The following is a 13,468-nucleotide window of genomic DNA, read 5'->3' as shown; positions in this document are numbered from 1 at the left end:
TTGGTGTGGGTTCACAGTGTGGCGCATATTTGTAACGTAACAGTGTTAAAGTTGTTATATACGACCACCGTCAGTGTAAGCTGTGTGGCTGTGAGCAAGTATGCCTTGCTGTCTCCCACGAGTTCTATGTGTCATACTTGATCATTTTGCGATATTGCCATATTTTTTCTGTAAGGATTTAGTACAGAACATCGATGATAAAGGTAGCAACTTTTGGTCGCTGATAAAAAAAAAGCCTGTACCGGAAGTAGCGTGACGTCACAGGCTGAAGGGCTCCTCACATTTCCCCATTGTTTACACCAGCAGCGAGAGTGATTCGGACCGAGAAAGCGACGATTACCCCATTAATTTGAGCCAGGATGAAAGATTCGTGGATGAGGAACGTTAGAGTGAAGGACTAGCGTGCAGTGCAGGACACATCTTTTTTCGCTCTGACCGTAACTTAGGTACAAGCTGGCTCATTGGATTCCGCACTCTCTCCTTTGTCTATTGTGGATCACGGATTTGTATTTTAAACCACTTCGGATACTATATCCTCTTGAAAATGAGAGTCGAGAACGCGAAATGGACATTCACAGTGACTTTTATCTCCACGACAATACATCGGTGAAGCACTTTAGCTACTGAGCTAACGTGATAGCATCGTGCTTAAATGCAGATAGAAACAAAAGAAATAAGCCCCTGACTGGAAGGATAGATAGAAAATCAACAATACTATTAAACCATGGACATGTAACTACACGGTTAATGCTTTCCAGCCTGGCGAAGCTTAACAATGCTGTTGCTAACGACGCCATTGAAGCTAACTTAGCAACGGGACCTCCCAGAGCTATGCTAAAAACATTAGCGCTCCACCTACGCCAGCCAGCCCTCATCTGCTCATCAACACCCGTGCTCACCTGCGTTCCAGCGATCGACGGAAGGACGAAGGACTTCACCCGATCATCCGTGCGGTCGGCGGCTAGCGTCAGCTAGCGTCGGCTAGCGCGTCTGCTATCCAAGTCAAAGTCCTCCTGGTTGTGTTGCTACAGCCAGCCGCTAATACACCGATCCCACCTACAACTTTCTTCTTTGCTGTCTCCATTGTTCATTAAACAAAGTGCAAAAGATTCACCAACACAGATGTCCAGAACACTGTGGAATTCTGAGATGAAAACAGAGCTTTTTTGTATTGTATTCAATGGTGTCCGAATACTTCCGTTTAACTATTGACGTCACGCGCATACGTCATCATACAAAGACGTTGTCAACCGGAAGTTTAGCGGGAAATTTAAAATGTCACTTTATAAGTTAACCCGGCCGTATTGGCATGTGTTGCAATGTTAAGATTTCATCATTGATATATAAACTATCAGACTGCGTGGTCGCTAGTAGTGGCTTTCAGTAGGCCTTTAAGAAAGTCAGTGACTTCACTATAAAAGTGGGTGACATTGTTATCACCAGGAAAGATGAGGTCACCTACCTAGGTTCCATTCTAGAGGCTCAAAAATGTCAACCAACGAATGAGATTTCTCTACAGAATCTCCTCTCTGGTCGACAAAAGCACCATGAGGGTTCTAGCGGGAACTCTCGTTCAACCCTTTTTCGATTACGCATGCACCTCCTGGTACCCTAGCACCTCCAAAACCCTCAAATATAAACTCCAAACATCCCAGAACAAGCTAGTCAGGTTACTTCTAGACCTCCACCCCAGATCCCACCTCACTCCTACCCACTTCTCCAAAGTGGGCTGGCTCAGGGTGGAGGACAGAGTTAAACAACTTGCACTGAGCCTAGTCTATAAAATCCGCTACACCTCCCTGATACCGAAGTACATGTCAACAGGGCTGGCCCGTGGCATAGGCCGTATAGGCAAATGCTAAGGGCGCCGTCCATCAGGGGGCGCCACGCCAGTGCCACAAATGTTGGAGGAAAAAACTAAAAAAGTTGGTACTATTATTTCTAAATACATAAAATAATCCCACGTTAATTAAAATGCAAAGTAAAGCCTATTTAATAGAAATATTATTTGTTACAACATTACGCCCCCTCCCTTCCCGTATCATGACTCTTTTTGGACGTCACCACATCAAAAAATCAACACAAGATGTCATAACGGCCAAAACTGTCAGGTGAAAAAAGAGAAAAGAAGAGGAGAAACGAGAAAAAGACAGAGGTAGCAGGTAGGTAACGTTAGCCTACATGAAATTATTTGTCTGTTACAGAATGTGATAGTAACCTTTAGCATTAAGCTAATGTTACATGATTCGGCAATTCCTAATCAATAAATAGCTAGTTCCGTTTTAACGTCGGGTTAACATTGTGGAGGGGGCTAAATTGTTATGGAAAATAATAATGTAACGTTAGGTAATTACAGTACTCCCTGGTGTACAGTCATTTGTAAGTCATTCTAGTTAATGCAATATTAAAAAGCACAAATAGAGAACTCTGTTGGATCCCCTTTTTTTGTAATATAGTTGTAAAAGTCATACTGGTTTGTATTTTTAATTTATTTTATGCAACTTGTTGACACGTTTTATTTTGTGTTTTTATGTATGTAAAAAATACTGTATTTCATATATTCATTTTTTATTTTTTGTATTCATTTATTCATCCATAGTTTTTTTTGTATCTTGTTAACAATTCTGATTGTTAATTTGCTTTCTTTAAGTAAAAAAAAAGGTCAAAGACAAAGCTATTCGGTTTCTTGTGAGTATATACACTTCACTGCCGATGTGGGGGGGCGCCACCTAAAATCTTGCCTAGGGCGCCAGATTCAAAACCGCACTAAAACAACACCTCCAGGCAACTTCAACCCTAAACTAACACCCTCCCCCTTCCACATCCCACCTCCCCGGATCAACTGTAAATAATCAAATGTAGATACTTATTCTTGTTCTTATGCTCTCTGATCTCTCTATGTCCACTACTTTCTGTATATACATAGTTCTGTGAGGTCCGGTTGCTAAGTTGCTAAATTAGCCTTAGCGTCGTTAGCAACAGCATTGTTAAGCCTTACCAGGCTGAGAATTTTTAACCGTGTAGTTACATGTACATGGTTTAATAGTATTTTTGCTCTTCTGTCTATCCTTCCAGTCAGGGATTTATTTATTTTGTTTATATATTCATTTGAGAACGATGTTAGCACGTTAGCTCAGTAGCTAAGTGTGTCACCGATGTATTGTCTTGGAGATAAAAGTCACTTTAAATGTCCATTTCGCTTTCCCGACTCTCATTTTCAAGAGGATATAGTATCCGAGGTGGTTTAAAATACAAATCCGTGATCCACAGTAGAAAAAGGAGAGAGTACATAGTTCTGTGAGGTCCGGTTGCTAAGTTGCTAAATTAGCCTTAGCGTCGTTAGCAACAGCATTTTTAAGCCTTACCAGGCTGAGAATTTTTAACCGTGTAGTTACATGTCCATGGTTTAATAGTATTGTTGGTCTTCTGTCTATCCTTCCAGTCAGGGGTTTATTTATTTTGTTTCTATCTTCATTTGAGAACGATGCTAGCACGTTAGCTCAGTAGCTAAGTGTGTCACCGATGTATTGTCTTGGAGATAAAAGTCACTTTAAATGTCCATTTCGCGTTCTCGACTCTCATTTTCAAGAGGATATAGTATCCGAGGTGGTTTAAAATACAAATCTGTGATCTACAATAAAAAAAGGAGAGTGTGGAATCCAATGAGCCAGCTTGTACCTAAGTTACGGTCAGAGCGAAAAAAGATACGTCCATCACTGCCTCTCTAGTCCTTCACTGTAACGTTCCTCATCTACGAATCTTTCATCCTCGCTCAAATTAATGGGGTAATCGTCACTTTCTCGGTCCGAATCTCTCTCGCTCCATTGTAAACAACGGGGAATTGTGAGGAATACTAGCTCCTGTGACGTCACGCTACTTCCGCTACAGACAAAGCTTTTTTTTTATCAGCGAGCAAAAGTTGCGAACTTTATCGTCGATTTTCTCTACTAAATCCTTTCAGCAAAAATATGGCAATATCGCGAAATGATCAAGTATGACACATAGAATGGATCTGCTATTCCCGTTTAAATAAATAAAATTCAAATTTCAGTAGGCCTTTAAAGTTTGGGTGTGTGTTCGTGTATTGTACCAGCCCGAGCCAAAGACAACAAGAAAACAGCCCGAGCCTGTTTTTGAATGTTTGATGTGCAACACGCACATGTCATTCAGGTATTTGTTACTCCGAGTTGATATATGTATTTAAACATGAAAAAAAAAATGAAAAAAAAAAAAAAAGTTCCCACTTTTTTATTCATGCGAAACTATTTTAATTGTATTTAATTTTTTCCTAACAGGAATTCACGGAAAATAAATTGTTCAGTAATAAATTTTTTTAGTGCAGAGTAACAAATTCAACAAAATTAAAACATAAGCGCGTAAACTGAGGCCCAAATTTGAGCCCTCCATAACAAAAAATATTCACTAGGGATGTCCGATAATATTCGGCCTGCCGATATTATCGGCCGATAAATGCGTTAAAATGTAATATCGGAAATTATCGGTATCTGTTTTTTGATTATCTGTATCGTTTTTTTTATTAATTTTTTTTTTTTTATTAAATCAACATAAAAAACACAAGATACACTTACAATTAGTGCACCAACCCAAAAAACCTCCCTCCCCCCATTTCTTTCTGTTATCAATATTCTGGTTCCTACATTATATATCAATATATATCAATACAGTCTGCAAGGGATACAGTCCGTAAGCACACATGATTGTGCGTGCTGCTGGTCCACTAATAATACGAACCTTTAACAGTTAATTTTACAAATTGTCATTAATTACTAGTTTCTATGTAACTGTTTTTATATTGTTGTACTTTCTTTTTTATTCAATAATTTTTTTTAAATTTATTTATCTTATTTTATTTGATTGATTTTTTTAAAAAGTACCTTATCTTCACCATACCTGGTTGTCCAAATTAGGCATAATAATGTGTTAATTCCACGACTGTATATATCGGTTGATATCGGTATCGGTTGATATCGGTATCGGTAACTGAAGAGTTGGACAATATCGGCATATCGGATACCGGCAAAAAGCCATTATCGGACATCCCTAAGAAAAACATTTGTTAAGATTTAAAAAAAAAAAAATCAGATTAATCACACTTGAATTTGGATTAATCATGATTAATCACAGTAAATTACCTGCTTACATAATTTTTATTTAACCTAAGAAAAAGACCCCAATATTTAAAATAAATTCTAAGTTATTACCAGAATGTTATAGAAAAACATTTGTTAAGATTAAAAAAAAATAAAAATCTGATTAATCACACTTGAATTTGGATTAATCATGATTAATCACAGTAAATTACTTGCTTACATAATTTTTATTTAACCTAAGAAAAAGACCCCAATATTTAAAATAAATTCTGAATTATTACCAGAATGTTATAGAAAAACATTTGTTAAGATTTTAAAAAAATAAAAATCAGATTAATCACACTTGAATTTGCATTAATCATGATTAATCACAGTAAATTACTTGCTTACATAATTTTTATTTAACCTAAGAAAAAGACCCCAATATTTAAAATAAATTCTGAATTATTACCAGAATGTTATAGAAAAACATTGGTTAAGATTTAAAAAAAAAAAAAATCAGATTAATCACACTTGAATTTGCATTAATCATGATTAATCACAGTAAATTACTTGCTTACATTATTTTTATTTAACCTAAGAAAAAGACCCCAATATTTAAAATAAATTCTGAATTATTACCAGAATGTTATAGAAAAACATTTGTTAAGATTTTAAAAAAAATAAAAATCAGATTAATCACACTTGAATTTGCATTAATCATGATTAATCACAGTAAATTACTTGCTTACATAATTTTTATTTAACCTAAGAAAAAGACCCCAATATTTAAAATAAATGCTAAGTTATTACCAGAATGTTATAGAAAAACATTTGTTAAGATTAAAAAAAAATTAAAAAAATCAGATTAATCACACTTGAATTTGGATTAATCATGATTAATCACAGTAAATTACTTGCTTACATAATTTTTATTTAACCTAAAAAAAGACCCTAATATTAAAAACAAATGCACATTTTTAAGTTAAAAAAAAAATCTGATTAATCACACTTGAATTTGGATTAATCATGATTAATCACAGTAAATTACCTGCTTACATAATTTTATTTAACCTAAAAAAAAGACCCTAATATTAAAAACAAATGCACATTTTTAAGTTTAAAAAAAAATCTGATTAATCACACTTGAATTTGGACTAATCATGATTAATCATAGTAAATTACTTGCTTACATAATTTGTATTTAACCTAAGAAAAAGACCCCAATATTTAAAATAAATGCAAAGTTATTACCAGAATGTTATAGAAAAACATTTGTTAAGATTAAAAAAAAAAAAATCAGATTAATCACACTTGAATTTGGATTAATCATGATTAATCACAGTAAATTACTTGCTTACATAATTTTATTTAACCTAAAAAAAGACCCTAATATTAAAAACAAATGCACATTTTTAAGTTAAAAAAAAATCTGATTAATCACACTTGAATTTGGACTAATCATGATTAATCACAGTAAATTACTTGCTTACATAATTTTATTTAACCTAAAAAAAAGACCCTAATATTAAAAACAAATGCACATTTTTAAGTTTAAAAAAAAATCTGATTAATCACACTTGAATTTGGATTAATCATGATTAATCACAGTAAATTACTTTCTTACATAATTTTTATTTAACCTAAGAAAAAGACCCCGATATTTAAAATAAATCCTAAGTTATTACCAGAATGTTATAGAAAAACATTTGTTAAGATTTAAAAAAATAAAAAATCAGATTAATCACACTTGAATTTGGATTAATCATGATTAATCACAGTAAATTACTTGCTTACATAATTTTTATTTAACCTAAGAAAAAGACCCCAATATTTAAAATAAATGCTAAGTTATTACCAGAATGTTATAGAAAAACATTTGTTAAGATAAAAAAAAAACAAAAAACTGATTAATCACACTTGAATTTGGACTAATCATGATTAATCACAGTAAATTACTTGCTTAAATAATTGTATTTAACCTAAAAACAGACCCTAATATTAAAAACAAATGCACATTTTTAAGTAAAAAAAAATCAGATTAATCACACTTGAATTTGGATTAATCATGATTAACCACAGTAAATTACCACATATGCGGTCCTCTCCAAGGTTTCTCATAGTCATTCACATTGACGTCCCACTGGGGTGAGTTTTTCCTTGCCCGTATGTGGGCTCTGTACCGAGGATGTCGTTGTGGCTTGTACAGCCCTTTGAGACACTTGTGATTTAGGGCTATATAAATAAACATTGATTGACATTGATTGATGACAGTAAATTACTTGCTTACATCATTTTTATTTAACCTAAGAAAAAGACCCCAATATTTAAAATAAATGCTAAGTTATTACCAGAATGTTATAGAAAAACATTTGTTAAGATTTAAAAAAAAAAAAAATCAGATGAATCACAATTGAATTTGGATTAATCATGATTAATCACAGTAAATTACTTCCTTAAATAATTTTATTTAACCTAAAAAAAAGACCCTAATATTAAAAACAAATGCACATTTTTAAGTTAAAAAAAAAATCTGATTAATCACACTTGAATTTGGACTAATCATGATTAATCACAGTAAATTACTTGCTTACATTATTTTATTTAACCTAAAAAAAGACCCTAATATTAAAAACAAATGCACATTTTTAAGTTAAAAAAAAATAAAATCTGAATAATCACACTTGAAGTTGGATTAATCATGATTAATCACAGTAAATTTCTTGCTTACATAATTTTTATTTAACCTAAGAAAAAGACCCCAATATTTAAAATAAATGCTAAATTATTACCAGAATGTTATAGAAAAACATTTGTTAAGATAAAAAAAAAAAAATCAGATTAATCACACTTGAATTCAGATTAATCATGATTAATCACAGTAAATTACTTGCTTACATAATTTTATTTAACCTAAAAAAAGACCCTAATATTAAAAACAAATGCACATTTTTAAGTTAAAAAAAAAATCTGATTAATCACACTTGAATTTGGACTAATCATGATTAATCACAGTAAATTACTTGCTTACATTATTTTATTTAACCTAAAAAAAGACCCTAATATTAAAAACAAATGCACATTTTTAAGTAAAAAAAAAATCTGATTAATCACACTTGAATTTGGACTAATCATGATTAATCACAGTAAATTACTTGCTTACATTATTTTATTTAACCTAAAAAAAGACCCTAATATTAAAAACAAATGCACATTTTTAAGTAAAAAAAAAAAAAATCTGAATAATCACACTTGAAGTTGGATTAATCGTGATTAATCACAGTAAATTTCTTGCTTATATAATTTTTATTTAACCTAAGAAAAAGACCCCAATATTTAAAATAAATGCTAAGTTATTACCAGAATGTTATAGAAAAACATTTGTTAAGATAAAAAAAAAAAAAAAAAAAATCAGATTAATCACACTTGAATTTGGATTAATCATGATTAATCACATTAAATTACCTGCTTACATAATTTTTATTTAACCTAAGAAAAAGACCCCAATATTTAAAATAAATGCTAAGTTATTACCAGAATGTTATAGAAAAACATTTGTTAAGATTAAAAAAAAAAAAAATAAATCAGATTAATCACACTTGAATGTAGATTAATCATGATTAATCACAGTAAATTACTTGCTCACATAATTAGTTTTGTGTTATTAGAGTCAACATTGAAACTTGTTGTTGTTACATTTCACCCATTTGCTCTTTTATTGCACTTTGTCATGTTTCTTTTTGAATAGTTTTCTGAAAAAGGGAGGCGGGCCTTTAGAGCACTTTGGTCCCTCCTCTCCTCCTGTACATACAGCATGTGCACACTGTGACGCACGACAGCGTTGTCATGGATACCACAATGGCCGTTTGCAGGGTGATGTTCGGAGAAAGGCCGTATTGGTGGATCGGCGAGTCCCGAGTCTTCCTGGCCGAGCAGCCCCGGGTCCAGCAGTTCTCGGCCACCTGTGAAAATGGCGCCGGTGAGAAGTTGCCCCAACTCCACTCCGCCCTCTCCTTTCTTAAATGTGGACGTGGTTTCATTCCAGGAAGTCCCTCGGGGCACGCCATGGCGACGGCGGCAGTGGGGTGGGTGGTGGCGTCCTCGCTGGCCTCCTTCCTGTCCCGCCGTACCCGCAGGTGGCGCTGTCTGACACCTTGGAGCTAACCAGTCCGAGTGCTCTAGTCTCCTCTTTGTGTTGCAGCTGGCCTCTGACCCGGGCTCCTTACCTGCTCTATGCCGCCTTCCTGCTCGCCGTCTGCCTTTCCAGAGTCTTCCTTCTGGCCCACTTCCCGCACCAGGTGCTCTCTGGGGCCCTCGTAGGTAAAGCCCACCCCCCGGGGGCTCTTTGCACCACTCCCTATTGATCTAGAAGGAAGTCAAACACTTCCTCAAGCAAGTTCAAATAAAGCTTAACGGTGTCTAATGTTTGCCCCGCCCCCCCGAGGTCTTTTGGTGGGGAGCCTTCTGAACCGCAGGGTGCCAGAAGGCCGCCGCCTCTTTTTCTTCTTCAGCCTCAGCGCCGCATTGATGGGCGGCGCCCTGATGCTGTACGCCGGTCTGCAGCAGCTGGGGGTCGACCTCTCCTGGTGAGTAGCAGCGTGGCCAGAAGCCAGCGCGCCCCCCCTAAATTTAAATCCCATTGAGAACCTGATAAAGTGGCGCCAAGTATCGAAATCCAGGATTAATAGGTGAAAAAGTATGAAATTAGCAATTGTTAGCATGCTAATGTTACCATGTAATCAGCAAGCATATTTCAAGAATGGCAGAAAGTAACAAAATCCATGATTATTAGGTTAAAAAGTAGGAAATTAGCTCAAATATTAGCATAAAATATTAGCAGCGTAAAGTTAGCATTTTAATGTTACCATGTAAACAGCGATCATATTTCTAGGATGGCACAAAGTAACGAAATCCATGATTATTAAGGTAAAAAGTGTGAAATTAGCGAAAATATTAGCATAGAATATTAGCAGCGTAAAGTTAGCATTTTAATGTTGCCATGTAAACAGCGATCATATTTCTAGGATGGCAGAAAGTAACGAAATACATGATTATTAGGTTAAAAAGTATGAAATTAGCTCAAATATTAGCATAAAATATTAGCAGAGTAAAGTTAGCATAATAATAATGTTACCACGTAAACTCGTAAGCAGCGATCATATTTCTAGGATGCCACCAAGTTTCTAAGATGGCGCTAAATAACGAAATCCAATTTTATTAAGGTTAAAAAGTATGAAATTAGCGAAAATATTAGCAGAGTAATGTTAGCATGTTGATGTTACCATGTAAACAAGTAAACAGCTAGCATGTTTCTAAGATGGCGCTAAGTAACGAAACCTGTTAATATTAAGTTAAAAAAAATACAAAATTTGCAAAAATGTTTGCATAAAATGTTAGCAGAATAATGTTAGCATGTTAATGTTAGCATGTAAACAAGTGAACAGCAGGCATATTTTTAGGATGCCACCAAGTTTCTAAGATGGCGCTAAGTAAGGAAATCCAATTTTATTAAGTGGAAAAAGTATGAACTTAGCGAAAATTTTAGCATAGAATGTTAGCAGAATAAATGTTAGCACGTAAACAAGTTAACAGCAGGCATATTTTTATGATGGCACAAAGTAACGAAACACATGATTATTAGGTTAAATAGTAGGAAATTAGCTAGTATAAATATACTTATATGTATACAATATATATCCCAGTCTGTGGAATGCTCTCCCTGACCACCTGAGGGCGCCACAGACTGTGGATGCTTTTAAAAAAAGGCTTAAAAACCATTCTTTTTAAAAGATACATGCGTGCTAGTTCTAGTTTTTATTTATTTTTGTTATCTTTTTATGTATTTTTTTTAATACACTGTAGCACTTTGAGGTTGTTTGCTCAATGTAAAGTGCTTTTTTACAAATAAAATCTATTATTATTATTAATGATATATTGACTTGACTTTATTTATTCATGCTTGCAGTGGAGCCAAGGCCCCACTGAAAAAACAGCTGAACTTTACAATGAATATTAAACAAACAAAGATAAAAAAAATTAAAAGAACAGACAGTATTTTATATAAAAAAAAACATTTTCATTTTCAGGGCAACAGCAGCATGGAAACTATTAGCATTCTGGTAAATGACTGTATTACTTATTCAATTAGATAGTATTATTATACAGTTTAATTGCAGTATGCAGGGTAGAGTTTTTAAGTCTCTTTGTCTTGGCTTTGGGCTCGGGTTCAGCCAGCTTATATATATATATTGTCATATTGTTTGACAATATTTAATGATATATTGCCATACAATAATAATAGAAGCATTTCCAAAAGTGTTACAAAAATATAACATAACTACTACTTGCTACCATTTAAATCCTTTGGTTTTTTGCCCTTGTTTTTAGCATGCTAACATTAACATGCTAACAATATTCTGCTAATATTTTTTACTAATATTTTCGCTAATGTCATACCTTTTACCTTAATAATAATGGATTTCGTTACTTTGTGCCATCCTAGAAATATGCTCGCTGTTCACTTGTTTACATGCTAACATTATTCTGTTAACATTTTAATGCTAATATTTTCGCCAATTTTGTATTTTTTTTTACTTAATATTAACGGGTTTCGTTACTTAGCGCCATCTTGGAAACATGCTAGCTGTTTACTTGTTTACATGGCAACATTAACATGCTAACTTTACTCTGCTAATATTTTATGCTAATATTTTCGCTAATTTCATACTTTTTAACCTAATAATCATGTATTTCGTTACTTTGTGCCATCCTAGAAATATGATCGCTGTTTACATGGCAACATTAAAATGCTAACTTTACTCTGCTAATATTCTATGCTAGTATTTTCGCTAATTTCATACCTTTTACCTTAATAATAACGGATTTCGTTACTTAGCGCCATCTTAGAAACTTGGTGCCATCCTAGAAATATGCTCGCTGTTTACTAGTTTACATGGTAACATTATTTTTATGCTAACTTTACTCTGCTAATATTTTATGCTAATATTTGCGCTAATTTCATACTTTTTAACCTAATAATCATGGATTTTGTTACTTTGTGCCATCCTAGAAATATGATCGCTGTTTACGTGGTAACATTAAAAATGCTAACTTTACTCGGCTAATATTCTATGCTAATATTTTCGCTAATTTCATACTTTTTAACCTAATAATCATGTATTTCGTTACTTTGTGCCATCCTAGAAATATGCTCGCTGTTTACTAGTTTACATGCTAACATTATTATTATGCTAACTTTACTCTGCTAATATTTGAGCTAATTTCATACTTTTTAACCTAATAATCATGGATTTTGTTACTTTGTGCCAACCTAGAAATATGATCGCTGTTTACATGGTAACATTAACATGCTAACTTTACTCTGCTAATATTTTATGCTAATATTTTCGCTAATTTCATACTTTTTACCTTAATAATAACGGATTTCGTTACTTTGTGCCATCCTAGAACTATGCTCGCTGTTCACTTGTTTACATGCTAACATTATTCTGCTAACATTTTAATGCTAATAATTTCGCTAATTTTTTTTTTTTTTTTTTACTTAATATTAACGGGTTTCGTTACTTAGCGCCATCTTGGAAACATGCTAGCTGTTTACTAGTTTACATGGCAACATTAACATGCTAACTTTACTCTGCTAATATTCTATGCTAATTATTTTGCTAATTTCATTCTTTTTACCTTAATAAAATTGTATTTCGTTACTTAGCGCCATCTTAGAAACTTGGTGCCATCCTAGAAGTACGTAGATTTCCGGCTGCACCAACATAAGTTGGTAAGGGAAGTGCTACTTAGTGACTTGGAGGGAGAAACAGCACCCTCTGGTGGTGTTTGCCAATCAAGACAACTCCCCCCCACCCCCTCACAGGTCTTTAAGTTTGGCTCACAAGTGGTGCCAGCGTGCCGACTGGGTCCGCCCCGACATGTCCTCCTTCACGTCTCTGACCCGGGACTGCGGGACCCTCCTGGGCCTGGGCCTGGCCGAGTACTGGAAGCCCGGCGGCTGGTCTCTGCCCCGGACCTGGCGGGCCTTGTCCCTGGCCCTGTCCTCCGCCGGCTTGTACCTGGTCCACCGCCTGCCCACGCCCGTGCGACCGCCGGCGCTCTTCTACTCGCTGGTCTTCGTCAAGTTCGCCCTGGTTCCTCAGATAGTGATGGCGCTGGTGCCGGGTCTGGTGCACCTTGTGACGCTGGTGCCGGGTCTGGTGCACCTTGTGACGCGCCGGAAGAGAGACTAGTCCGCCGGGTCCGGCCGGGGCTTCTACTTGAAACAGAATGTCGAACTCCGGAGGGTCGTTGAAATGTCGGAGAATGTTTTCAGAATAAAAGCATCTTGTACAACTCAACTATAAGTTATG

At 34.8% G+C, this 13,468-nt stretch overlaps 1 protein-coding gene across 2 annotated transcripts in view; it reads left to right on the top strand.

Moving 5' to 3' along the window:
• Window positions 1-13,468, top strand: part of LOC133656295 (glucose-6-phosphatase 3-like) — a 15,834-nt gene extending 2,366 nt beyond the window's left edge. The window contains exons 2-6 of one of the 2 annotated variants that reach the window (XM_062057305.1): window positions 8,963-9,069; window positions 9,136-9,226; window positions 9,292-9,410; window positions 9,535-9,676; window positions 12,979-13,468. In XM_062057305.1, the coding sequence (XP_061913289.1) occupies window positions 8,963-9,069; window positions 9,136-9,226; window positions 9,292-9,410; window positions 9,535-9,676; window positions 12,979-13,348 (829 nt within the window). In that variant the 3' untranslated portion in view covers window positions 13,349-13,468. The remainder of the gene's footprint in view (window positions 1-8,962; window positions 9,070-9,135; window positions 9,227-9,291; window positions 9,411-9,534; window positions 9,677-12,978) is intronic. The other variant, XM_062057307.1, reaches the window with a different exon arrangement.

This window comes from Entelurus aequoreus, linkage group LG08 (assembly GCF_033978785.1).
Source record: "Entelurus aequoreus isolate RoL-2023_Sb linkage group LG08, RoL_Eaeq_v1.1, whole genome shotgun sequence".
In the NCBI taxonomy this organism is placed as follows: Eukaryota; Metazoa; Chordata; class Actinopteri; order Syngnathiformes; family Syngnathidae; genus Entelurus; species Entelurus aequoreus.
This window is presented reverse-complemented; position numbering and strand designations above follow the sequence as displayed.